Source organism: Acomys russatus, chromosome 23, assembly GCF_903995435.1.
Source record: "Acomys russatus chromosome 23, mAcoRus1.1, whole genome shotgun sequence".
NCBI classification, from domain to species: Eukaryota; Metazoa; Chordata; class Mammalia; order Rodentia; family Muridae; genus Acomys; species Acomys russatus.
Window position 1 is genome coordinate 11108715 of NC_067159.1, and position 27883 is coordinate 11136597.

General features: G+C 46.7%; 1 protein-coding gene across 4 annotated transcripts in view; it reads left to right on the forward strand.

The window, feature by feature from the left end:
* The first annotated feature begins 956 nt into the window (after positions 1 to 956).
* Sort1 (sortilin 1) overlaps positions 957 to 27883 on the forward strand; it is a 72948-nt gene continuing 46021 nt past the window's right edge. For all 4 annotated transcript variants that reach the window (XM_051165475.1, XM_051165477.1, XM_051165476.1 and 1 more), the window contains exons 1-3: positions 957 to 1271; positions 24744 to 24803; positions 26987 to 27060. In XM_051165475.1, the coding sequence (XP_051021432.1) occupies positions 972 to 1271; positions 24744 to 24803; positions 26987 to 27060 (434 nt within the window). In that variant the 5' untranslated portion in view covers positions 957 to 971. The remainder of the gene's footprint in view (positions 1272 to 24743; positions 24804 to 26986; positions 27061 to 27883) is intronic.

Sequence of the window (27883 nt, forward strand, 5' to 3'; positions counted from 1 at the left end):
GTGTGCTCAGCTTCTGGCGTTGTAGGGAACAGTGGAGGGTTTATTTACTGGAGGTTGGGTATTAATTTAGGAGGAATCATATTCTGAGAAGGAACTGGTGCGATGCACTCACTGCAGGGCTAAGGGTACTCTAGGTAACTAAAATCACAATGCCTGTACTGAAATGATTATATATAAAGTCTCTTCCCATATACCTACACTTGCTGGCAAAACTATCGACATTTCCAAGTCCGGGGAAGCCAGTAAGTAATTCTGCCTCTGGACTACCTCCTTGCAGATGAGGAAGGTGACTGAGGCCAAACGTGTTGGAAAGACTTTTGCGGGTTGAGTGAGTCACAGACATAAAGACGTTCATCTGGCTCTATGGGATTTTCGCATTCACCTTCTTGGCTCCTTCAGCAGACAATGGGCGAGCCAGGGAGCCCAAGGTTAAAATCCTGATGCGCCGGTTTATGTCGGAGCCCCCTTTCCAGATGAGAGTAGTTAAGGGATTCCCTGACTTTTCCAGGCGTAGTTTCCTCCGAAGGAATTTTTAGGAGCTTTGGAGAGAGAGGGTGCGGGGGAAGAAAGGAAACGTGACCCAATCCTAACCCGAGGGTCTTGGGAGGCGCCGGGGACCCGCAGGCTGAACGAGGGGGGGGGGGGTTAGGACAGTCCCCAGGCCAACTCTGGGAGCCCAGCTCGCAGACGCCAAGCGACGGTGGGGAATGACCTCAGTCGTCCTGCCACGTTCCAGCCAATCAGTCCCGCATCTTGGCATCCGAATCCAGGACCCCCGAAGCCCGAGGCGACGCGAGCCAATGAGGAGTGGGCCGGGGAAGAAGGACAGGCCGCCAGCCTATGGGGGCGGAGAGGCCCGGCTGCGCGTATCCAAGCAGCGCCGGGCCGGGCTCGGGGGTGTGGCGCAGCGCCGGCGGGGGTGGGCGGGCGCGCCGGGTGGCAGGTGTCAGCGGCGTCTGCATTCGGCGGCGATGGAGCGGCCCCGGGGAGCTGCGGACGGCCTCTCGCGCTGGCCCCTCGGCCTCCTCCTGCTCCTGCAGCTGCTGCCGCCGTCCGCCGTCGGCCACGACCGGCTGGACGCTCCGCCGCCTCCTGCGTCTCCTCTGCTGCACTGGGCCGGGCCGGTTGGGGTGAGCTGGGGGCTGCGCGCCGCCGCGCCTGGGGGCCCTGTCCCCCGCGCTGGCCGTTGGCGCCGCGGCGCGCCCGCCGAGGACCAAGGCTGTGGCCGCCTCCCGGACTTCGTCGCCAAGCTAGCCAACAACACGCACCAGGTGAGCGCGCGGGGGCCCGGACGCCCACCACCACCCTCGGTGGGGACGACCCCCCCTTTCCCAGCCCGCGGCCCCCGGCGGCCGCCCCGCTCCAGCTGCTCTCTTTGAGGCTGGCGCGAGACCCCGGCTGCGGAGGGCGGCGGGGCGCGGGGACGCGGGGGCGGCGCGGGCCGGGGGCGGCTGCGGCCGTCGGCGCTGTGTGTCGTCACAGCCTAGGCAATCCGAGACTTTCACTCGCCGCCGCCTTCTTTGCTTCGGCTTAAGTTGTCAGAATCTCCCGGTCGTCCCCGTTTACCCCCAACCCCCCACGCCGAATGTAGAACCTCGGGTTCACCAACGCTGTTACCTACCAGGAAGCTGAAGGCATAATTACCCCTTGAGTGATTGCAGGAGAAGTTGGGCTGTCCAGAAGCAGAGGTGTGCCCTCCCTGGGTAGGCACTTTCGGGATGGTGAGGCTGGCGTCCAGAAATCCGACAGCGGTTGTTAGGTCACGGCTTGTGTTTTCATAGTTAAAGGAACACACATGGAAACGAACATGACATTGAAATCTAGCCATGAAATGACATCGCCGCCGCTCCTGGGGTGGGTGGGGGGAACTGTTTAAGATGTTTTCTCAGCATGAAGGCGCCGGAGCCTCTGACCTGTCCCAAAACGACCTTGAGAGGCTTCCAGAACCAAAATACTGTATGCGGAACCCAAAGAACAGAACAGGGCCTCTAGGACCTAGATTAGAAACAGTTGCGGGACAAACCAGAATTATCCAGAAGTTTCATCTAATGGCCTCACAGAGTTGCCACCTGTCCCAAACAGGAGTCTTGGGTTATAAACGGTCAGCCCCTTCGTTCTGTGCAGCTCTGGGCTCTTTAAATTTCTTTGCACCAGGCCCATTCTGGAGATGGCTCCAGTGTGCCTGGTTTCCTTGTAAATTGACCTACAGATGAGACTCTGCAGAAGTACTAGTGTTGTCTTCTGTGTGTGACCTGCAGCCAGCTGAGATCCTGTGATCTTTCTCCTTCAAAACTGCCTTCTTCCCCGGTGTTGAACTCTGACTACGACCTCTATCCTGTCCTGATTTCTAATGAAATGTACTGCAGATATTCTGCCTTAAGCCTGCTCTTGTCAAGACTTTCAAAATTGTGGTGCTTCTGTTTTGGGCTCAAGTACCTGAACCTTGACACATTGCTGCATTGAGAAATTGTTAGGAAATCTTGGTTTCAGCACAGCTAGGACATCTTCCTTCCCCCACCCCCACCCCCACGCCCACCCCAAATTTAACAATTGTTGCAACCCACGCATGGGAAAGGCATTTTCAGTTCAGTGTGTTTTCTGTGTTGTGTTTCTTTTTTCAAAGAGAAATTGCTCAGGGATGTGGAAGTGGGTGGCTTGTGCTCTGTACCTGTTCTTTCTTTGTTTATATTACGTTTCAGTGCCCTCCCACCCCCATTTTCTTTTGAGATCCATACTTGTTAGTTGTGAATCGGGGGGCCACAAGGAAGACTGTGCAGATGAGCCCTAGCAGAAAGCTCCATGAGGGTAGTTAAGGCGTGTCGAAGGGTGGGACTGGCTGGGCACAGAGAGATGGAATGAATACTGGGCAGTCTTCCTATTTAACGAAGGAAACAAAATTGTGTAGACTTCTCTCTCTATCAGTAGGGTGTTGAAAAAGGATCTGCAACACCGATACTTCATGCGAATTACATCAGGCCCAGAGCTTCCTAGCACCCCTGGACCCAACATCCTCACCCCACATTTCAGCGGCTTCTCTCGCTGATCCACCTTCAGATCTGCAACAGTTCCTGGTCGAATATGCCATTTATAACACACCAGCTCCAAAGAAAGTGGCAGCAAAGCCTGCTCGGAGAGAGCCGGAAACCTCCTATGAAGTTCATACGCAAAGCAGTTTCTCTGGTCCATTTTAGTTTAACTTGTTAGGTTTTTTTTTTTTTTTTTCTTCAGTCTTTATTTAAAATGGCTGCACCCCCCACCCCCACCCCACCCCCGCAGTTGTTTACCCTTCTGTAGTATCTACTTAAAAGAGTTTCTGTAATTTGAAAAAAAGTGGAACTTTTGTTAGTGGCCTTCAACTTAGATATCATTGAGTTAGTTTTGAAGGCTCTGTTTCCTCTCAAGAATTATGTCATCTGGCATGTTTTTTTCAGTTCTGCGTTTTGCAGATGTCATAATTCATCACACTACAGCGGAATGAAGAGATCTGGTATTTGGGGACCCTTTGTAACAGAGCGAAACAACAGCATTAGCATCACAGAACAACTTATTTATTTACTTATTTATTGTCAGAGACATTACATGTTTTTAGTCAGCTGGAGTAGGAAGGTGTTCTTGGGAGTAATTATATATACACACACACATATATATGTGTGTATATATTATACATATATGCATATTATATATAATATGAAAAGATCCAATCCAACCCCCTCCCCAGCACAAACACACACACACAAAAATCCCCCAAAACCAGATGTTCTTAGTTCTCATTTCTGACAACTTGGTCTCCTCTTCTTATCCTATCCTGGTGTGCGTGAATGCTTTCCCAAGGCCCAGAGACAGGGTGGAGGGAGGGGCTGCCAAGTCACAAAGATAATTCACACGAGGCAATGCGCAACCGCTAAAGGTTTTAGCAGGTCTCTAGACTGGCTTCTATAGCTTATAAGAACTTATCACCACTTGCGGGGTGCTTGGAGTTAAACCCCATGCTTTGCTCATACTAGGCAAGTGCTTGCTCTACCACTCAGCCATGTTTTCTGCCCCAGCATTTAATTTTAAGAAATCTACAAAATAAAGTATATGCCTTATTAGTGTGGCTTTCGAAGCCCTGCATGCTATGCTGTGACTTCGGCTCCTTCATTCAGGAAACCCAATAAGTAACCCTCCCCCCCCCCGACCCCCCCGGCCCCCCCACCCCCCCACCCCCGGCCTCTGTCGCTCTCGGCTTCCCTTCACAGCCTTTCAGTCTTGAAGTCTGTTTCAAGCGTGCTGTATTTATTTTGGTGGTGTATGCTGTTCACATCGAGGTCAGAGTGGTCCGGTGCTCTATGGGATTGAAGTGAGCAGAGAAAATACTTTTTTTTCCTAGTTACAGTGTTATCAATAAAAGTATAGTAGACTGGTAAGAAAAGGGAAAGAAAAAAAAAAAAAAAACATTAGCTGCCACTGAAACAGCAAAAAAGAATGGCAAGAAAAATGAAGGCAGAAGGGCACCACTTACATCTTACCAAAAACTTATGCTTCCTGATAGCATTCCGAGGGTTTGGCAGGCCATGGTGGCACTGCAGCCCCGAGGGGCCCTCTGTGCAGCCAGCCACACTAGCTGCACTTGTGTCTTCGCTGTGTTACGTTATCTTCATAAGTTACTTAAGCTTCCATGTCTCCTTCTTAATCCCTAAGATGGAGCTAAGCATACATGCTTATGAGGAACAAACAAGAGTGCATAAAAATACACCCTGTGTTAGCAGATTCAAAGTCTCTGATACTTAGCGCTCAGCGAGTTACCAGTGTCTGCTCTCACTTTTAGAGCTCACGCCAGACTTCCTTAGACTCAGTAATCATCTCTTGCCCTTAACCCCAAACTGTTACAGGCCCCACGGTTAACCAAGTGCTGCCTTTATGTGCTTGCAGTGTTCACAGCACGTGTAACCTTTGTACGTGGGAGAAACTGAGCTGGCCCAGAAGATTTTATTAATCTTGGTTGCTAAGTTGGGTTGCTTCAAAACATTCCCCCATAAGCACCCCTTTGAGGGTAGGCATGAAAGTCTGTCTTAAAGAAACAGTAGAAATGCCTTGGCCAGAGCTGCAGCGGTAGCTGACATAATTTCCTTGCTTCTCGTTCCTGTGTACAGACCACTGGATAGTTTCCTTAAAAGTTCTTAGACTTATGATTAATAGGGCTGGGCTCTCCCTCTCTCCCTCTCTCCCTCTCTCCCTCTCTCCCTCCTCCCTCCTCCCTCCTCCCTCTCTCCCTCTCTCCCTCCTCCCTCTCTCCCTCTCTCCCTCCTCCCTCCTCCCTCTCAGCTCCTGTCACTAACTACTTCTTTACACTCAACTCCCCAACTCCTACCCTGACATCAAAGCATCTGGTTTCTTAAGTAAACAGGCCCTGTGGAGAGGCTGTTGTAAGGCCTCAGCTCTGAGAAGAATGCATGTGTTTGTTTGCCCCACTGGCAGGCCTGTGTCCAGGCTGACAGGACTCAGTGTGTTGGTTGGCGCCTTTAGGGAGCTACTGCTCTCAGCCCATAGCGGAATCACCAGACCCGGAAATCTAATGATTTCCATAACACCCAGAAATCTGAAGGTTGCTGCCTTTACCGATCCCAGAATTTCCTAGCTGCCTCATTTATCCCAGCAACAGGCTGTCTTCATTCTGCCATCCCCATCCCCACCCCACCCCACTCCACCCCCACTCTGTAATCTCACTTATTACAAGGTCCTTTACTTCCACTCATGTTTGGGTCAAGGCACGGGAACTCAGGAGGCTGGCCCTCTTGGTCCTGGCTGAGCTGGGAGAGTCGTCTCCCATGCAGACTGGTCTGATGGGGACACATGCTTGGGATTCTAGGAGGGCCCATCAGCAGCTGTGATGAATGCTCGCCCACCTTGGAAAAGGTTGCTCTCCAGAAGGGCTGAGCTCTGGTTAACGTGAAAGTCAAAGGCTAGCCAGGTGTGACGAACAGCTGAAAAGGCATGTGGCATAATAGTTAGGTAAGTTCACAGCTGGCTCAAATATTTGCCTCTGTGAATTGGCGATTTTAATTAGACGTTTGAGTGTTGTCTCTGCCGGGGAAGGGTAACTGGAAGCAGCCCCCTGTTGTGGTCAGTTTCCAAAGGCTCTTGCTTTCTGCGGTGACGATAGGGACCCACTCTCTGCTCTGCTGTTCCCTTGTGCCTTTTCCTATCAGGCTCAGAGAGGGCTGCCCTCAGCTTCTTCTGAGCTCTGCCATTTGCAAGCAGCTCCTGTCAGCTCAGCAGGCATCGGACTCCCTTGGTGACTGCCATGTGTGTGCCCCTCCCTTTCATCACCGGCCATCTCTTAGCCTGTGTGAGTCCCACTGGACATGTAAAGCTTAGACCACTTGTAGGGGTCAGCTGGAGAGAATGTCCCCTCCTCGCCCTCACATCCCGTCCTGTCTCCCACCTCCTCTACCTCTGTCATCCCGGAGACGAAGATAACTTCATTTTGAGGCAGGAGAAATGAGGCTTGGCTGTTTCATTTGATGAAGAACAAATGTTGAGGCAGAAAACCCATCAACTTTGACATGTAGCCAGCTCTAGAGAGAGCTCTATTACGTTGGCCCCAGATATATTATAAAATAGTTATACTATGTTTGTAATTTCTATAGCTTCCCAGTTCACTGCCCTGGCAGTCAGGACATCTCTTGATCATCCCATTTTATGGCCTCAATGTCCATGTGTAGGTGGGTTTCAAGGGCAATGGTGCTTGAAGAACTAAGCACGCTGTGTGTCCGGGTGACTCCATTCAGAAATGGGTTAGTAAATGTAGTTTTGAACTAGTTGGGTTGAAAGCGTTCGGATAAGACTTTTCACACAATAGACTGTTAGGTGAACACTGGGCACATAGGTCTATTTAAATATTGAGACCAGTGTTCCTTCTCTAACCCTTAATCCAGCCTCAAGGAACCACCGTAAGAACAGAGCCCATGGCGCCTTGCTGAGAAAGCCCACAGTTCACGTTCTGTTTTGTGTTTCCGCCTCCACCCCTCTGTTCCTCATCTATGACCTTAGAAGTTTTGGATTAGCATACAAATGTGTTGTTTTGCATTTGAAATTCTGTGAGCCACGCGGAAGAAGGGGCCAGGGGCCAGAGGCTGTGATCGCAAATGTTTATCATCCGTCGATTCCAGTTTTAGAAGCAAACTTTGGCTGCTCAGCTTGCTGGTGGAGCTTGCACAGAGGGTGGATTTCACGTCTGGGATGGTTCCCTGCCACCTCCAGTGCTCACTTCAGCAAAATGTGCGCATTCTCCAAAGACAGTAGGATGTTTTCCAGGCAATTATGAAGGACCTTTGCCTCTCATTGTAGGGGGAGTGATACTTTTATCATCCCTTGTTGGCTGTGAATTTTAATGCTAATAAAAGCTACTTTAGTTAAGGTTTTGCTGTGTGTGTTAAGCTCTGGTGTTGTTCTCCTGCCAGTTTGTAAGTCTGGTTCAACTCCCTGAAGGACCAAGTGAAGGCAGTTTCACTTTAATTCTTTTCAGACAAGGTAGCTCTAACCAGATGTTTAATAGCACTTGCTCATTGCATGTGTGTGTGTGTGTGTGTGTGTGTGTGTGTGTGTGTGTAAGTGCAGGTACACACACATGCTGTGGCAAGCATGTAAGAAGGGAGGACAGCACTCAGGAGTTCTTCTTCCTGCCATCTTGTCAGATCTAGCTCAAGTAACTGGGCATGATAAGCAAGCACCTCCCTCTACCTGCTGAGCCACCACACTACCCCAACTCCGGATATTCTTGAAGGCGAATGAAAACCAAAGTATGAGAAACCAGGCTGCCCATGAACACATTTCTCTGGTTTGAATATTCATGAGCTCCAGGACAAGGCTGCCTGCTGGCTGCTCATGCGTTGAGCAGCCTGAATAGATTGTTAGGCTTGTTAGCTTGTCACCACCCTTGCATCCTCTGTTGACGCTCCATGACCTGTTGAGTCCTAGATTGCTAGGTCCGTAGCTGGTCGCATGCCTTAGTTCTACTGTTGAGGGCTCACTGGCTGAGAGCTGGGAGTGGACCCAGATGTCCCACATGATGCTGCCCTGGGAAGCTCATGAGCAGGTTTTAAGTTAATACATTTGCCATAGAGGTAAGGCAGGCTGTAGACTTCATTTCTAAGTCATGTAATTGGGAACTCCTCTCTGTTCCTTGAGGTCACCGTGCCCTCAGCAGAGCTCAGCCTCTCTAAGCCTTCAGGCTCCCTTGTATAACATGTAATGTTACCATGAGGGTTTGAAGAGAAAGTACAATGGATGTATTTTGGAAACCTCTAAGTACCTTGTAACTGTGACTGGTATAATTTTTTAATAACCCTGTTGATCTGTCACAGCCTCCACTGGGTCCAGCTGTCAGCCAGCCAAATGATCCTGATAAGTACAGCCCTGAACCAGCTCCCAAGGACCGTGTGCATAAAGGGAGCCACAGGAGGCAGAGATGCAGTGGTTCTCGCTCTTGGAAGGGTTGGCTGACAGGCTTGGGTAGGGGTGCCGTGAAAGGGAGTGAGTCAGGGCTGGCAGAAACGTAAGAAGCCTGTTAGAGTCCTTATTCTGGTGTTTGTTTATTTGTTCGTTTGTTTCAAGACAGGGTTTCTCTGTGTAGCCCTGGCTGTCCTAGAACTCACTCTGTAGACCAGGCTGGTGTTGAACTCACAGCGATCCATCTGCTGCTGCCTCCCAAGTGCTGGGATTAAAGGCATGGGATTAAAGCCACGCCCAGCTTTGTTTACACATTTTTCTAGCCACAGTATTCCTGGTGAATTCAGGGTACTCATAGGACCCACCTCTGTATTAAGAAATATGTATATTGGATTCTCAGTATCTGTGGGGTCCACACCTATGAATTTAAAGTTTTTTTCCAAATTGTATGTCTGGCCTTGGGAAATAGCTCATTCCACAGAGTGCTTGTGAGGCCACACTGTGACCTGAGTGTGATACCCAGAACCCACATGAAAAGCCAGATATGATGGCACTGGGAAGGCAAAGGGAGGATCCCCAGGGCCAACAGGCCAGCCAATGGACTTGAATGAGCAAGCTCCCAGTTCAGTGAGGAACCCTGTCTCAAAAAAATAAGGCGGAGGGTGATTGTGGAAGACACTGAAAAATAAGGCGGAGGGTAGTTGTAAGAGACATTAGATATCAGCCTCTGGCCTCCACATGCATGTGGACACACATTTCCACCTACACATGAACACATACACATCCACTCACCAAACACACACACTCGCCTCTCTCCTCCCCCACACTCACTCTCTCTCCCGTCTCTCTCACACACACTCACTGTCACACATCCTCACACACTCACTCTCCCTTTCACACGCACACTCACATACTCTCACACACTCTCATGCACCCACTCTTTCACACTCCCTCTCTCCCTGTCTTTCTTTTACACACACACGCACACACATGCACACACACTCTCTCACACATATACATACATACATACATACATACATACACGTTGCATGTAGAGTGAACGACTTATGGATATTATTTTGTACTTAATATTCTGTAGACAAAAATTACAGCTGGTATTAGCTATTGCAGATAGAGATAATTTACAGTATATGGGAGAGGGAGAAGAAATAGGTAAATTCTATGTAAACACTCCATCATTTAATGTAAAGAACTTGAGCTTAGTAGATTTTAATATCCAAAATGACAGGACCCATGCTCCTGGAACCAGCGCTTCTACTTCTAGAGCACCAATTTTTGGACTTGAATAAGGTGGAAGTGGGTAGAGGGAAGAATCTGGCTGCCTGCCTTCCTTCCCTCCCTCCCTCCCTTCCTCTCTCCCTCCCTCCCTCCCTTTCTCTCCCCCTCCCTCCCTCCCTTCCTCTCTTCCTCCCTCCCTCCCTTCCTCCACCCTGCTAGTGTCAATGAGGATGGATGCGGCAGGCACTTCTCAGGGCCTGTGCTTGGCAGTGTTAGAAGGGAATGCTGAGGGAATTCTTACACGCATGCTTCTTTAAGCCACCTCGCCACAGCGTCCGGGTTTACGTTGTTAATCCTTCATCCCAGTTAAAATGAGCCCCTCACTGGCTCCTAAGCCCCATGGCTCACCTCTTTTGTCCTCAGGTTCTCTTCTTGTCTAAATCCCCTCCCAGCCCTGCAGCTTTCTCCTGTTCCCTCCAGTAACAGCCAGTTCTACCATGGGGCACAGCACTCAGAGTGTCCTGTCTTGTGTTCAGTTTGGTTTATGAAAACATTTGTCCCCAGGCTGTAAACTCTTCAAAGGTAAGGACCAGCTTGTCTCCTGAGTTCATATTTGTCTCACACAGCGTTGGAGAGAAAAAATAGCTAGATGTGTTATCTGGAGTTGGACAGCTAGGACTTTGAAAGCATGTCCTGTCACTTACGAGCTGTATGACTTTGGGCACATTATTTCACTTCTCTGAGCAACTTTCTTCATTTATAAAGTAGCTGTGATGCTTTATAATAATTATGTAGCACTGCTATAATTAGTGCTCCTCCGAGGGGCAAGGGCCATGGCTCTGCTGGCGGAGTACTCGCCTAGTGTGCGTGAATCAGGCCCTGGGCTTGATCCTCTGCACGCACCGGCCATCCTTGCACTCCAGAGATGCAGGCAGGAGGACCAGAGGACCAGGCTCGAGGTCGTCAAGGCGACATAGAGGATTCAAGGCCACACTGGGACACTGAGACCCTATTTTTAAAAAGTCAGATTTAAAAAAAAAAAATCAATCAATCAAATGGTTTACTGAGCACACACATTAGGTACTATACTGGGTCCCAGATCCTGGGAGCTGATGTAGAAAAGACAGGTAGCCCTCCACCTTTGCACTTATATTTTATATCTCTGTGCTTTAAGAACCAATGAGAAAACGGCCAGCAAACAGTGTATAACCGTGACCATGGTGAGGAAGGAAACGACCGTAGGAGAATAGCTGGCAGAGGTCCTTTTATCTGGGACACCAAGGCCTTGTTGGGACTTTACTTGAACAGATACTGAAGATGAATAGGGCTTTGCCAGGAGGAACGCTCCGGGCGGAGAACAGCATGCTCATGAGGCCCGGGGCAAGGAAGAGCTTAGTGTACCCGAGATCTGGAAGGAAGCCAGTGTGGTAGTGTGGCAGAGGGACCGAGGGACTAGTTCCCATGCCCGCAGGGTGAGCAGCTACCTTTATGGTCCCGGTAGCATGGCCCACAACTGGCCAGTAGCTCTCCCTCTTTGGCTTCCCTTTGAGTCAGGACTTAGAGTGTCAAAAGCAAAATGGTAGGCACTGTGAAATGGGTCTCATTTATTGGGTAGGATTAGAAATCAATTGTTTCATAAAATTGGATTTTTTTTTTAAACCAAGCCTACTCCTGGAAGTGCCAAAGACTGTTATTTTTAATGAAAATTTTTTCCTAAAATTTCTTGGCCTTTTTAGTCTATTGTATGACCCTTGAGCATTGAGAGGCTGGATCGGGCTATTCATTCTGGAGAAACTCCATTCTCCCTGCAGTATCCTGCCCCTTCCTGCCCCCCCTACCCCCCACCCCCTCCACCCCCTAACCCCCACGCCTCTAGGGGCACCATTCCCCGCGTTTACTTTGTTTCCTCCATAAGCTAAGAAAACAGGTTTTGGTAAATTAAATTGGAATGGTGGCATGCAGTTTGCTTGGCGGTCCAATGCATAACTTAACTCATAGCTCCCAAACACACACATTACACTGCACCAGAGGTCTGCACCACTTCCTTTCCCAGAGTGCCCTGCTCCTCCGAGGATCTAAATAAATGCAGGGTTGCTCTCATAACAATGGGCGTTGGGATTAGGAAACTGGTTTGTAGATTTAAAAACAAAAATCCTTGTCTCCCTAGCAGTAGGAAAGCAAGAGTAAAGTATTGCTGAGTCACAGAATTGCAGTGCTCAGGGACCAGACATTACCGCTGCAGCGCCCTTCCCCCACCGTGATGTTAGGCAGCATTGCGCCCAAGTTGCACAGGGCTCCTGGCAGGGCTGAAAATAAACCCAGGCCGCCTGGTTATTAGCCCAGTGTTCTCCCTACATCTTGCCTCTCAGAGAACTCTGAGTAATTAAATCGATTTAGAAAACTTGTATTTGTTTTCAATGTTTAATTTTTTTCATTTCTAAAATTAGTTTCCCCATTTACCTGGAACATCTGTGATCTTATTTCTGGCCGTGTTTTCTGATCCTAGCAGTGCCTCTTTTAAAAGAACTACATTCTGTAAGGATCGTCTTCTTGCCTGTGAAAGCGTCAACCGTGTTGTGTTGCAGACCTTCCCTGCAGTCACACGTCCTGTCCCTGTGTCCTCCGTTGGAAATTGGAAGAGTAACTCTACATCCCTCCTTGTCTTGGTCAGCCCACTTGTGAAAGCTATGCCCCTGGAGTCTCAGCCCTGTGGGTGGAGGAGGAGGATTCATTTTTACCCTCAAGGAAATGGATTCCCAAGAGAGAGAGGATTTGTCTTCTTTTCTCACGAGTTGGCTACTGGGGTTGGCTGGATGCACATTTATTTGTAGCACTGCCCTCCCGTGCACGGTGCCAGGCATCTTCTATAGGATGTGCAGCTTTAATGTTTACATTTCTGCAGGAGAGAAGTCTGTTTATAGAACCCGAGTGCACAAACTCAGAGCCTGTGGAGCCCTGCTTCTCCCCCCGGGGGCTCTGCACAGGCTCTGGCACACGCATGATGGGGACACAGAAATAGTCAGCCTTTTGCAGTTATGATTTCTGCAGCCGCAGATTCAACTAATTTTGAATTAAAAGTTTTCAGAGAAAAAATTTTTGCCTGTATTGAACACATACAGATGGTTTTTCTTGTCATTATGTCCTTGGTAACTCAATGTGACTTTTTATTATACTTAGCACTTACATTTTAGTATAAGTAAGCTAGAGGTGGTTTAAGGTACAGAGACTATGTGAGGGCTATGTGGAAACACTATGACACTGGATGTAAGGAACTCGAGCATCATGGATGTGGCACCACCAGGGGTCCAGGAAGCCATCCCCCCGCAGATACTGAGGGAACATGGTTTGTTGAAGGAAGGCAAGTTTGTGGTCTGCCACCACTGCATTCTCCTCTTTGGTTGCCAGGGGAGACTGTTCCTGACTGTCAAATGGCAGAACCATCCACAAGTGCCTCAGCCTGCAGCCCACTCTGGTGAGCTGGACTCCTGGCACTGGGGCACGTGGTCATTCTGTCAGTATTTGACTTTCAAATCAAGTGTAACTAGATAGGCACAAATTTCTTATAACTGAGTTTTGCCAAGCTATGTGACTCTTTGGACCAGCCTCAAATTCTCCAAGTTTATAGTAACAGTGACTTAATTAGGCTTCCAGTTTAATTAGGTGTGAAGATGAGGTTATTTCTGTGAAGGATGTTGTGTTTTGTGGGTCTTTCTCCACCTCTGCCAGAAGCACAGATTATACACATGACTACAGAAGTGGGCACTGAGTTACCCATGGTCTCAAGTGTGTGGGCCTTCCCAGCCAAGACAGCAGGAAGTGAGCGAGAGAGGCTTGTATCACCAGCTCTTAGCCGGACAGCTTCAGAGAACGGAGTAACAGGCCGTCCCCTACTTCCTAGAGCAGTTAGAAAGGGTTCCTGAAAATCTGTTCCACAGTCAGATGATAAACACTGTTGCTGTCCGCCAGTGGCTTCCTAGTGCCCAGAACTCCCCTAGTTCCCAAAGTTCCAATGGGGTCAACCCAAAGCTCTGAAAGTGACAAGGAAGGGTAGACCAGTGCTTCTGTGAATGACAGGGTGAGGAAGTGAATTAAAATCTGCCTTCCCAGCCAAGACTATACAGAGAAACCCTGTCTTGGGCTCTCTGAGCCTGGCCTTAGCCTTCTGAGGCATCTGTCTGTTAGGAAAAAACTACTATGGGGGATGGATGGAGAAGTGGCTCAGTGGTTAAGGGCACTTGCTGCTCTTAAAGACCATCCGAGTTGAATTCCCAGCACTACACTGGGCGGCTCACAATCCACCCGGAAATGCAGAACTGAAAGCAATAAAAAAGAATGTGTCCCCATAACTTCTGCGGCTCGTGTTTTATTATTTTATGGATGTGGTTATTTTGCCAATACATGTGTCTGTGTGCCACATGTGTGCCTGGTGCTCACATAGGCCAGAAGAGAGTGTTGGGAGCTGGTGTTACAGATATTTCTGAGTTGCCGTGTGAGTGTTGGCAATGGAACCTGTGCTGTTCATATTTTAAATGGAATTCCTCCAGATTTATTTTTCCATAAAGAAGGATTATAGAACAGGTTTTCATGGATAACACAATACAAGGTCATTTCTCCAGTCATATGGATAATCCATGGTTCTGTCAGAGGTGAAGAAAGACTCAGGCTGGCTTTGAACTTGTGATCTTGCTGTGTGTCTACTTTGCAAGTGCTGTGATTACAGGCACATCTCACCAGACACCTGATGAGATCCTTACTTTATCTTGCTGATTTGAAAACTCTCAATGCTTCGTCACAGTGCCAGTATTTTATCCAAGTTCTTGTCAACTTTCTCTTTGGAATGTTAATACATGATTTTAAACCAGTCGAAGTAAATCCTCATGGCTTTCGCGTTTTGTATCACTTTTAGCCGAAGTTGTCTTAGGATTGTAAATGCACTCACTCAGTTCTAGCGTGCTTTGCTCCATTCAGACTGTGAGGGAAGTTAGCAATCAGCATTTTCCTTCTTCCCCCTACTCCTTTGCCTCTGACAGGAAGTGCTAACCTTGTCATCTGCTAAAAGGGACCTCGTCCAGTTCTACTCTCACTTGTGTCCATTGATCTGTCTTGTCTGTTCCTAGGCCAGTAGCAGGGACAGGAAATTAATGAATCTCTCTGGAGGCTGCCATCATTTCATCTTCATTTGCTTCCGGAAGAATGAAGCTGGTTTTGTGTCAGGCTGGCTGGAACCGCTGGCTGCTGGGCTTCCTACACTGAGTGTATGACAGGTGGTCTCCTCGCTGCCTGCTCTCTGCTTCCTCTGGACACTGGTTTCCGCCTGTTGATAGAGAAACAAAATAGTTACAAAGTTAATTTTTTTTTTTTTTTTAATTCTGCCCTTTTTCTAGAGCACACATTTGGTTGGCCAAACAGCTCCTGTTCTCTTTGTGGTGAATTATTTACCTCTTCGGGATTCTAGGTTACAGTGCACTTCAATTCTCCTTACATTGTAGGGACGTCTGTACAACTAACATGCAACTGGAAACAATGTATTTTAAATCAGGGTCTTGTTACATGACTGGAGATGCCTCAGCCTTCAGAGCGCTGTCACAGGTGTATGCCACCACACATGCCCACGATGCCTTTTCTTTTATAATAGTGCTTGAGATAGACATTCATCTTTTGGTTTGCTACCCTCCCTACTCCTAAACATTATGATGTAGTTTGGGATTTGACTTCTAGAATATTCAGTATGAGTACTGTTAGCGCTTTGAAGTTTTAGTAAAATAATAATTCTCTTTGGAGTTTTTTTCCTAGCCATAAGCTTTATTCTGTGCGTGTGTGCGTGTGCACACACCCACACACACATTTTATTCCTTCTTGATTAGAATAAGCTAATGTGTTGATTATTTTCAGCTCTTTATCCTACTGAAAGTCATCCTGGGCTGCTGATAAATAATTTATGACCTTGTCTCAGCCTCCTTTGGGTCTTTCAAGAAGAAATTCCATTTCTCAAGCATCAGACATTTTTCCTTTCTGGTGTTTTTATTCTCTTTCTGATTTAAGGGTAACTTGATTTATTCTGACCTTGAATATTTTAATGAGCATTTATTAGCACTTGCTGTATACTTAGCTCTACTTGGTGATATTAATGGCATTTTACTTGTGTTTTCTGTATCAACCACTTGTCTTGTTGCTTACAAACACCTGACAGAGTCACTTAGAGAAGGAGGGGGATGGGCTGGCCTTATCACAGTTTGAGGGTGCATTCCCATCATGATATGGGAGTCGTGGGTAGCAGGAACTTCACTGCATTGCATACCAGTCAGGAGGCATAAAGAAAGGTGGTGCTCTGGGCTGGAGAGATGGCTCAGTGGTTAAGAGCGCCACCTGCTCTTCCAGAGGTCCTGAGTTCAATTCCCAGCAACCACATAGTGGCTCACAACCATCTATAATGTGATCTGATGCCCTCTTCTGGCCTATAGGTGTACCTGTAGGCAGAGTACTGTATACATAATAATGAATAAATAAATCTTTAAAAAAAAAAAAAAAAAAGAAAGGTGGTGCTCAGCCTGCCTTCTCCCCCCTATGCAGCCCTAGCTGCACGTGACTCTTCCCACCTCTCTTAACCTAGTCTAGAGGTGTAGCCAAGATGAGACCAAATCCCACCTTGTTGGCAGGCAAGGTTAACCCTCGCAGTTAGTTCCCTGGATAGTTTTCAGAAGACCAGCATCTACGTTCCTGTGTTCCACCTATGCAGCCGCCTTCTACCATCTGTTCCCTCATCTGTCTTACATCTTATGTCTGTGTATACAGATCTTCGTTTGTACCACATCGTGTGATGTCTGCTATTAAGAATTCATGACAGAGAGCAGGGGGTATAGCTCTGTGCAGAGCACTTGCCCGGCACATACAAGGCCCGTTCTCCAGTACCCAGCACTGCATTACAATAAAGGGGGCGGGGATTTGGTAAGTTGAAAAATATGTGAATAGTCTTTTTAAAAATTTACTTTTATGTGCATTTGTGTTTTTCCTGCATGTATGTCTGTGAAGGTGTCAGATCTTAAAATTACGGACAGCTGTGAGCTGCCATGTGGGTGCTGGGAATGGAACCCAGGTCCTCTGGAGGAGCAGTCAGTGCTCTTAACCGCTGAGCCCTCTCTCCAGCCAGGGAATAGCCTTAATACAAGAAATGGCCATATGAGCTTTGAGAGTAAAACCCAGAAAGAGACCACACTGAGCATCGGTAGTTATGGACTAGAACAGCCAGCTCTTTCAGAAAGATTGCATGTAGCTACCTTCAGATCTTTCCCAGGTTCAGTCCCTTCCTTGTGACTTCAGAAGGAAACATCCAAGCTGTGTGAGCTAGCTCATGCCTGTAATCTCATTACTCAGGAGGCAAAGGCAGGAGATTCATGAGTTCAAGGCCAGCTTGCACTAAAGCAAGACACTGTTTCAAATACATGTATTAGTATACATAACATCCAAACACAGTTGTTGGGTATTTCTTTCTTTTTGTTTGTTTGGTTTTTCAAGACAAGGTTTCCCTGTGTAGCCTTGGCTGTCCTAGACTCGCTTTGTAGACCAGACTGGCCTCAAACTCACAGAGGTCCGCCGGCCTCTGCCTCCCAAGTGGTGGGATCACAGGTATGTGTCACTGCTCCTGGCTTCATTTTCAAGAAATGTCTCCTCAGTTTTCAAACAGTTTGAGTATGATGGGCTGGCATGTAGTTACCGTCTCTCCTATGCTTAGGGTTTGTGGGCTTATCTAATCTCTGGTTTTATAGTCTTAATCAAAATGAAAGAATTTATCTGCTTGGTTTTTGAGGTGGGGTCTTACTATGTAACCTTGGCTAGCCTGGAGCTTGCAGAGATCTACTGTCTTGGCCTCTTGAATGCTGGGATTAAATCTGAGGCTATTTCTTCTTTTCCCTCTTGTCTCTACACTCCAAATCTTCTCTCGTATATCTGTGCAACCATCTGTGTGTCGGTTAGATGGCTTGACGTTGGGCTCTGGGCTTCTGTGTTCATTCTCCCTACATGCGCCTCTCTCTGTTTGTATATTGGTATTTCTTCCAAGTTCTTCTTTGTGTTGGTATTATCTATAGTGTCTAACCTCCATTCGATTCTATCCTTGCTTATTTTTCATTCTTAGGTCTACAAATATGGTTTGGGCACTTTCCCGTTCTCTTCTCTCCTTCTCTTCACCCCTTTTCTTCTGTTAGACATGTTCGACATGTGTCCCTGTGTAGCACAGGATGACTTCAAACTTGAGATTTTTGTGCCTCCACCTCCCAGGTGCTGGTGTCACAGGCCTCTGCCAGCACAGCCAACAGATTTGAGGTTTTAAAATATACATTTTTGGTGTCTTTATTTAACACAGCCAACCTGCTCTTTAATTCCTGAGCATCTGGAGTACAACTTTAACTGTTTTGAAGCCAGGCATGGTGGCTCATGCCTGTAATCCCAGCACTCGGGGAGACAGAAGCAGGCAGATCTCTGTGAGGTCGAGGCCAGCCTGGTCTACAAACCACGTCCAGGTTGCCACAGCTACATAGATAAATTGTATCTTGAAAAACAAACAAACAAAAAACAAAGCAAAACAAAACAAAAATCCCCTAATTCTATTATTTGTATTTCTGAGTAATTTTGATTTTTCTTTTCATTACTGGTTGTTTTCTTTCTTTTTTTTTTTTTTTAAGATTTTTTTATTTATTACATATACAGTGTTCTGCATGCATGTACACTAGAAGAGGGAACCAGATCTCATGATAGATGGTTATGAGCCACATGTGGTTGCTGGGAATTGAACTCAGGACCTCTGGAAGAGCAAATGGTGCTCTTAATCACTGAGCCATCTCTCCAGCTCCCTACTGGTTGTTTTCTTACTCTTTGTATGCCTGGCTTTTTTTTTTAATTGAATCTTGGATATTGTGGGTTTTTTATAAGATTTATTTTTATAAATTTTAATTATGTCTCTGTGTGCGTGTGTGCATGCGTATGTAGGTTCCCACAGAGGCCAGAGGCATCAAATCCCCCTTGAGTTGGGATTGTGAACCATCTGACACTGGGGCTAGGACTGAAACTCAGGTCCTCTGGAAGGGCAGTACAAGCTCTCAACCACCAAACCATCTCACCAGCCCAGAATATTGTAAATTTTATTTTGATGGGACTTAAGCATTTTTGTATTATAAATATTCTTTTTTAATTAGACATTCACTTATTAATTCATATGCATGACTACCCATGCATGTGGGGAAATCAGAGGACAACTTGTGGGGGTCCATTCTCCCCTTTCAGCATGTGGGTGCCAGGGAATGAACTTAGACCCTCACACTTGGTGCTAATGCTTCACCTACTGAGGTATCCTGCTATCCCTGTCAATATCCTTGACCTTTGTTCTGGGTCAGTTTTTCTACGCGCTACAGCAAAATTTTCTAAGTGCTCAGTCCCCTTGCTTGCCGTGTGAATGTTTTCTGTGATTCTGGAAAAAAAGAGTTGGTGGTAGTTCTGTGCGGGGTCCAGATACTGGCCTCTCTGGACCTGAGAATTGACTCGTGGCTCTCCAGACTTGGCTGGCTGGGACAGCCCTGTTGCTGTAACCCAGTGTCACAGCCTGAACAACTCAAAGAATAGATGTGTCCTCCACTCACAGCTGTGGGTACCGGGAAGCGTAAGGGTGCCTGGTGATGGCTTCTGGCTGCATTGCAGCACGCAGATCACCATCGCGTGATGAAACGGGGCAAGCACACCGGCTTACAAGCTCTTCCTATTCTTAGGGAGCTTCTCCCTCCCAATTCTTACTACCTCCTACAAGAGCTCACAAGAATGTGGTCAAACCGCCACAGGTCCTCGAGAGTTCTCTTCTGGGCATCTCTCACCTCTCTAGTCTTCTACCCTGTGACCTCTGACCTTTGGTTTCCCCACAGTAACATGGCTTCTGGTGTCCACACACTACCGGTCTCATTTTTTCAATTTGGGAAACCTCTGGGTCCAGTATAGGTTCCCTTTCTAGTACAGTGACCTGGAAATTCTAGGCAGTGAGCTGTATACTTTGTAAGACCCTCTGGTCATCTCCTTTTGCAGATCATTATCTTTCACCTCCTGGTGTGTGGTAGCTAGAAAACTTGTTTCACACAGTCTTGTTTCTGCAGGGTTTTCCTGGGAGGGTAAAAGTACCTGTCATCCCGCTGGCCAAAAGCAGAAAGCCCCCTCTAAGAGCAGAGAGCTTATTATTACTGTGGGGAATTAAATAGATTTGCCCTTAGATCCCCTTCTTCATCTTTTTTAGGGCTTCTCAAATTGTTCTTTTTTGTTTTTTCTTTTTTGTTTTTCGAGACAGGGTTTCTCTGTGTAGCCTTGGCTGTCCTAGACTCACTTTGTAGACCAGCCTGGCCTCGAATTCACAGCGATCTGCCTGCCTCTGCCTCCTGAGTGCTGGAATTAAAGGTGTGTGACACCACGCCCAGCCCCCCCCTTTTAAAAAAAGATTTATTTATTTATTATTTATACAGTATTCTGCCCGCATGTGTGCCTGCCTGCACAAGAAGGAACCAGATCACATTATAGATGGTCGTGAGCCGCCATGTAGTTGCTGGGAATTGAACTTGGGACCTTTGGAAGAGCAGACGGCACTCTTAACCTCTGAGCCATCTCTCCAGCCCTCTCAAACTATTCTTAAAGAAAATGGGTTGCTCAGGAATGATAGTATATGCTTTTAATCCCAGCACTAGGAAAGCAGATGAGTTCAAGACCAGCTTGGTTCACAAATTGAGTTCCAGGCCAGCCAGAGCTACACAGTGAGACCCTTAAGAAAAAGAAAAGAAAGAAAATGGAAAATAGATTCCATGTTTATTGAGCACTTCCCATACACGTGGTTTAAATATAGTGGTTCCATCTCTGCACCAGATAACCTTCAGACCCAGTGACAGGAATAATATAGAGGAATAATACAGAGAGTGATTGGCGGGGGGGAGCCTCTTGGTGTCAACCTCTGGACTCCATGCATGCACATACATGAAGATGTACACACACATACACATAAATATTTACATAACACACACACACACACACACACACACACGCCTTACTAATGATATGTACATCTGTGTACTGATTAGAGTCTACAGCCTTTTGCTTACTAAGGACAAGTTGTCCAACCTTACCTGACATGGTGTGCCATCCCTGTGAAGGAGTGGGGCTGACTCTGTACCCTTGGTGCCCGTGCCTGTCCTAGTGCTTTCTGTTGCTGTGATCAACACCACAACCAAAAGAAGCAACCAGGGAAGGAAAGGATTTATTTGATCTTACAACCCCTCAGCCCACAGCGGAGAGAAACTAAGGCAGGAACTCAAGCAGGAGCTTCAAGGCAGGAACCGACGCCGACCACATGCAGCTACCTTACGTGTACAGCTGGGGGACCACCTGCTCAGGGCTGGCATCGCCCACAGGGAGATATGCCCTCGTCCATCTATGAACAGGGATGAAGATGCCCCATAGACACACCCACTGGCCAGGCCGATCCATGCAATTCTTCAGTTAAGGGTTCCTTTCCCCAGGTGTGTCTAGTTGGTGTTAAGTGACACACACTAGTCAGCATAGCTTGTAGTCTCCTGGATTTGCCTCCTTTCCATGGGAACTTGTTTTGTTTTCCTGCCTGAGCTCTGGTCATGCTGTCAGATCTGGTTTCATTTTCTCTCTCAATGTCAGACTGTAATAAGTATGTTTAAGTATGAAATATCACAGATGAGTACATTTTATGTAGTAGATGAGTGTCTCAATGAGCTTGTATATTTTCTTTTTTTAAAAAAGATTTATTTATTTATTTTACATGTGTTGGTGTTTTGCCTGTATATATGTCTATATGAGGGCATCAGATCTCCTGGAACTGGAGTTACAGACAGTTGTGAGCTGCCATGTGGGCGCTGGGAATCGAACCCGGGTCCCCTGGAAGAGCATCCAGTGCTCCTAACCGCTGAATCATCTCTCCAACCCCTTACCTTGTACATTTTCAAAAGCAAATGTTAAATGGCTAATGAGAAGGATGGGACAGGAGGTCAAGGGTAACAGAAAACCACATTACAGTTACTAAGTCTGGCCTGTGCCTTCCAGGGAGCTCTTACCATAAGCTAGGTCAGTTCCTGTTTTCGTACCTTACTTGAGGCTGAGGCTGCCAGTGGCATCCAGTGACCCTTGTTCCTAGACTGAGCAGTAAGATGTGGTGATGTGTGTTCACGCCTGAGTCATGTGTGCAGAGGATTGTATAAGAAGTGCAAAGCACAGGTCCTGGTTGTCTCAACTTGCAACACTGTGGTCTGATGAGGAAAACCAAGAACTCCAGCGCAGTGGTTAATGGGAGTTTTCATTTATTCGAGTCAGTTGTTGCAACCAGACCCTCTCTTGGGGGGAAAACCCCTCATGTTTAGGTGATGGTCAGAACACGTGGTAGCCCTGGCTAGCCCTGCTCCTCTTCAAGGGATTAGATGCTGTAATTTCAGGTGCTGCCTTGTCTCCCAAGAGAACATGTGGTCTTGCTCGGTGTGAGACATCTAAGGCACACTGGTGTGTCATTCTTTAAGCTTCTGCTTCCCAGAGTCTCCAGCAGCCCTGTTTTCCTCAGATGCTCAGCATGTCTGTATATCAATAGGCCTTCTGTCCCTCCGCGCCTTCTAGCTCGGCCTGAGCATCTGAGAGTTAAGCAGCGTTCACTGAGCAAGCCCTGTGTGTACGGCGCTAGTACTATTTATGGAGAGCGTTCAGCAGGGCCTTTTGACCTCAAAGGCATTTTCCATCCAGAAGGGAAATAGCACAGACAGACTCAGAAGCCCAGTCAGGAGGACCACAGGGAAAATTAGGAGATAAGTGAGGCGGTTTGTGCTCCGCGTTCCTTCTCTTCCAGCGTCTCTGTTGGGATTGGTGGTTGGAGTGACCAAGTAGCTGGCATTGGGCCGTTTATAGGCATGCTCTATTTTGAGATGGGGGTTGTGGCTTGGGACGGATATGTTATAATCATTTTCAACAGATGCTTATTGAGTGTTCACAGAGAGCACCCCTCCCTGCTGGAAACGGGCTCCCATTTGGGAAGGCTGGACATGTTGAGGGTGCGTAAGTGGAATTGCCTATTTCTCCCTAAAAAAAAAAAAAAGCACAAACGACAACCTTTGCAGATGTATATACTGGGCTACAATGGAGCAGGGCTTAGAGTGGTGGCATGTGAGGGGAAAAGGAAGGGCCTTCATTTTTGTTGTTTATGCATATATATGTGTATATATATCATGTAATTTCTGTACACTTACAAGTCTTTTCAAATGACAATAGTGCCTAGGTTGAATTATTTTGTTGATTTGATAAGTGATAAAGGTGGCGCTGGGCGCGGTGGTGTACATCTTTAATCCAGCACTTGGGAGGCTGAGGCAGGCGGATCTCTGAGAGTTTAAGGCCAGCCCGGTCTACAGAGCTAGTTTCAGGACAACCAGGACTGTTACACAGAGAAACCTGGTCCCGAAAAACCAGGAAAAAAACAAAAACAAAAACAAAACAGATTAAACATTAACCTGGACTATCTCTGTGTGGTAAATTATGAATGACTTTATTTCCTTTATTGTACTTCCTTATATTGTTTACATTTTCTATGATGAATGTATATTATTTTACAGATAGAAGATGGAAATATTTGAGTGAAAAATGTCTCACAGAGATGACTGTTACTTTCTTTTTACATGTTTTCTGTATTTTAGATGTAATATACCATCTTTTCCTGTTTTGTTTCCCAATTCCCAGTGCAGCCCCTATATGGCTTATTACTAATCTCTGTTATTGTTGGCTAGGCACACAAGACAAAGCCATTCACTTCGTGCTTCTGCCTCCCGTCATCTTAGCAGTTCCGCCTGGAAGCAGGAGAAAGCCGACCCCTAACTATACAGCCGCACTGTGAAGACTGCTTAGCGAAACTCCAATTATGCCGATTGGGTTATAATTATGTCTGTCAGTGTGGGCTCTGATCTCTTGTTTTAAAGCACCCTAAGAATACTTTGCTGTGTCTTTATATTTAGTTCTGTTGGAGAAAGCAATTAGACTCCCCATCTCCCATCTGGTGCAGTGAAGCTAACTCATCTGCTTGGCTTACGTTGTAGGAGAGAATTGAAGTTTCCAAGTCATCTGTGATTTGGATGAAGTAGCTAAGTCCTGTCTCTCCCAAATTTTATTCTGGGAATCTGTGTCCCCTTGTAATTATGATCTAACTACACAGAAGAGCAGTAAAGGATCGGATGACCTATCAGAGAGCTCATCCCTGGGGAAGGCTAATTCGCCCTTTGCTAGCTGCCACCATTGCTGCTGCTCTTCCCTGTGGGATGAGGCCTCGTGATATGCCGTCCATGTTGAATTTCAACCAGTGTTGTCATTGTGGAGGACATGTTTAGGTGACATAGTATTGATATTTCTTGGTGCAACTCCTCGTCATATATAGAGGACACTGTTTCGTAGCGAATCCCCTGGTTCTCTGGCTTTTTGAATCTTTCTGCTTCCTCTGCTGTGATGGTCCCTGAGCCTTAGGGGCTGTGTTGTGGATGGATCTGTCAACAGGGGCGTCATGGCCAGGTATTGAGCAGCACTGAGGGGATTCAGCAGGACAGACTCTCTGTCTGTCTGTCTCTCATACACACTCTCTTTCTCTCTCTCTTCTCTCTGTCTCACACACACACTAACATACACACTTTCTCTCACATATTCCTCTCTCTCTCTCGCTCTCTCTCACACACACACACACACACACACACACACACACTCCTTCTCTCACACACCGTCTGTCTCTCTGTCTCTGTCTCTATCTCTCACACACACTGTATATCTCTCTGCCTCTCACACACACATTTGAAGAAGAGGTTGTGAAGTTGAGAGGGAGTGAGAGAGAGGGCGTGAGGAGGAGTGAGAGAGGGGAGAATATGAAACGGAAATTATGTAAATACAATACTCATGAATGACATTCTCAAAATAATAAATGTAAAAAGGTAATAAAGGTCTGAATTATTTGATGAAACCATGGACTGAAAGTGAGTGGATAACATTTCTAAATGAATTCCATTTTCTTTTCCTAACAGCATGTCTTTGATGACCTCAGTGGCTCAGTGTCTTTGTCCTGGGTTGGAGATAGCACTGGGGTAAGTAATATTCTAAACTCCTTCAATCTAGCAGGATGACATACTTCTTCCTAAATATCATTATTTTTGGAAAGTCTCTGCAACCTTAGTCACAGAAAAGGTGCATTGAAAGCAGTCTTAAGACTACTGTTGTACCCCTGCTCAGAGCTAGCCAATGGACAGTGCGTTCTCCACAGTTGTGTGGAGAGTGGGAACTGACTCTGACATTAACTCTGGTGCTCCCTATTTGACCACTTCTTCTTGGTGGGGAGGCTTGGTGACACTCAGAGAAAGAGTAAGGAGGCTACCAGGATGAGACCTGATAGGCTGTGATCATATGGTGGGGGAGGAGGTCCCCTTCTGCCACAGACCTAGGGGAGGGTTATAGGGTGAAAGAGGGAGGGAGGGGGAAAGGGAAGATACAAGTGAGGGGATAATAATTGAGGTATAATCTGAATAAATTATTTTTTTTTAAAAGAAAGACCACTGTTATAGCTGGGTATGGTGATGCACACCTATTATCCCAGCACTCAGGAGGCAGAGGCAGGCAAATCTCTAAGTTCAAGGCCAGCCTGGTCAACAAAGTGAGTCTAGGACAGCCAGGGCTACATAGAGAAACCGTGTCTTGAAAAACAAAAACAAAACAAACAATGGACTATTGTTACCCTGCTTGACAAGGGTGCAGGGGTGGAGTTGGGGATGGTGGACAGGTATCCCATTAATGCCAACATTGGTGTGAGGTACATGATAACAATGCCAGAAAACTATGAAAACACAGCTCTGATTCTGGAAAGCAAGTTATCAGGGCTGAGGAGATGCCCAACGAGTAACGTGCTTGTGCAAACATGAGGGTGTGAGTTTGGGTCCCCCTCACACATGTAAAGAGCTGCACATAGGTTGGAGAACGTTCCAGTAGTTAGGAGCACACAATTTTTGCAGAGGATCTGCTCCCTGTTCCTAGCACCCATGTCAGCAGGTTCACAACTGCCTGTGGCTCCAGCTCCAGGACATCCAATGCCTCTGTCCCCTGAGGACATGTGTCCAAATACCCCCACATAGGCAGACACACACACACACACACACACACACACACACACACACACACACAATTTTTTAAAAATTTAAAACAAACAGCTGGGTGTCATAGTACATAGTACACACAGTTTTTTAAAAATTTAAAAACAAACAGCTGGATGTCATAGTATATGCCTGTAATCCTACCACTGCTGAGGCAGAGGCAGGAAGACCCCCAGAACTCACCGGCCAGGTCATGTTGTCTAGTCAGGTGGTTGTCAAGTTCATTGAGAAAACCTATCTCAGAAAATAAGGCGAAAAGCAGTGGATGAAGATACTTACATTGGCCTGTTGCCTGCACACACACACACACACACACACACACACACACACACACACACACACACGTGCACACACGCACATGAACGTGGACAAACACATAAACCCTATACATAGACACATAAGTAAAACAAGTTGTTTCTTATAATTACCCTTTAAGCTTCCAGTAGAATTTCCTTAAGTATATGTCAGTTTTTCTCATTTTTGACTTCTGTGCCAATTTCTATGATTTATTCACTTAGCTAAGATAGTTGGTAACTGTAAAATTCCCCCACTTCCCCCTCCTCTCCCCTCCTCCCCCCTTCTCCGGAGACACAGTCTCATGTAGCCTGACTAGCCTTAACTTTACAACATGGCTTAAGTTGGCCTTGAACTCCTAAACGCCTACATTCACCCCCTAGTGCTGGAATATTACAAGGTGTGTGTACCTCCATGCCTAGCTTAGATTTCTTATTATATAGATTTTTGGGACCTCTGCACTAATTTTTCTAGAATCTTCTTCTCATGTATATTTTTTAATAGAAAAATAATTACTTCCAAAATGAATTCCAAAGAGAACTAGCAGGCTGGAGGAATAGACCCCCAGACATATGTGACACATACTAACCTCTGAGGGCAGAAAAAAGTGCAAGTATTTTATAATCATACAGATACAAATTAGATAAATCCTTCCTTTATTATATGTCCTTGAACATCCCTGACTCACTGCCTCAGGCATAAGCAATGGAAAGAGGCAGGGACTTCTCAGATCCTCACAAACCCGTGGTCCTTGGTCCTTCCTAGTTTTCGGATGCTTTGCATTACAAGTGCCTTTCATTTCTTACCAACAGAATGCTTTTGTCTCTCTACAGGTTATTCTCGTTCTGACGACTTTCCAAGTGCCACTGGTAATTGTGAGTTTTGGACAGTCCAAGTTATATCGAAGGTGAGACAGATAACAGATCTCCGGGATGCTTGACTAAGCAACACACTCGGACAAAGGTTCTATCTTTCCTTGTCACTGTAGTTCAACAGTTCATTTCAATCTTAAGCAGACTGTGATGCTTGGTCCACTTTTGGATGACAATTTAGCAATATAAAGAAAAATGAGAAGGGGCTTAGCTTGCAGGAGATGAGGTTGACCTGCGAGAGGGGTGGAATAACACAGGATAAAGGGATGCTTCTACAGGTGTGTGTGCCCATGTTAATCTCATGGACTCTTACTGTCAGGAAGGCAGTGTGGGTTTTCTGCATCTGTATGTTATGAACTATACACACACACACACGTGCACACACATATATCTTCCAAGCAAATCTTTATCTAATATTTTGGAGTCTAAACAGGTTATTCTTATATAAGATGGTGGGTGGTCATTTCTGCCTAATAAGGGGCTTCTTAGATCACCGTACCTCAGGCTACCTCACTACTACAGTTCACACTCGTGATGAGGGTGGGATGTGTGTCTATGGCAGTGTGTCTTCTGCAGCTGGGGTAGTAGGTTCTTTTCCTCAGCAGGATGGAGAGCAGCTAATGCTGAAAGGTAAATGATTACCTTCTTTACTGTATGTATCTATCCCATCTCCACCCAAGGAACATAAATGGATCACTAAATCCCAGCAGCCATTGCGGAAACACTACAGGAGCCAGGGGGCCTCTGGGAGCCCTACTGGGTTCCAACAGTTCTTCGCTTGCTTCTTCCACAGCTGGTATTGGCCCCTGTGCAGGGAGCTGACACTGAAGCTCTGAAATGCATCAACCCCAATCCCCT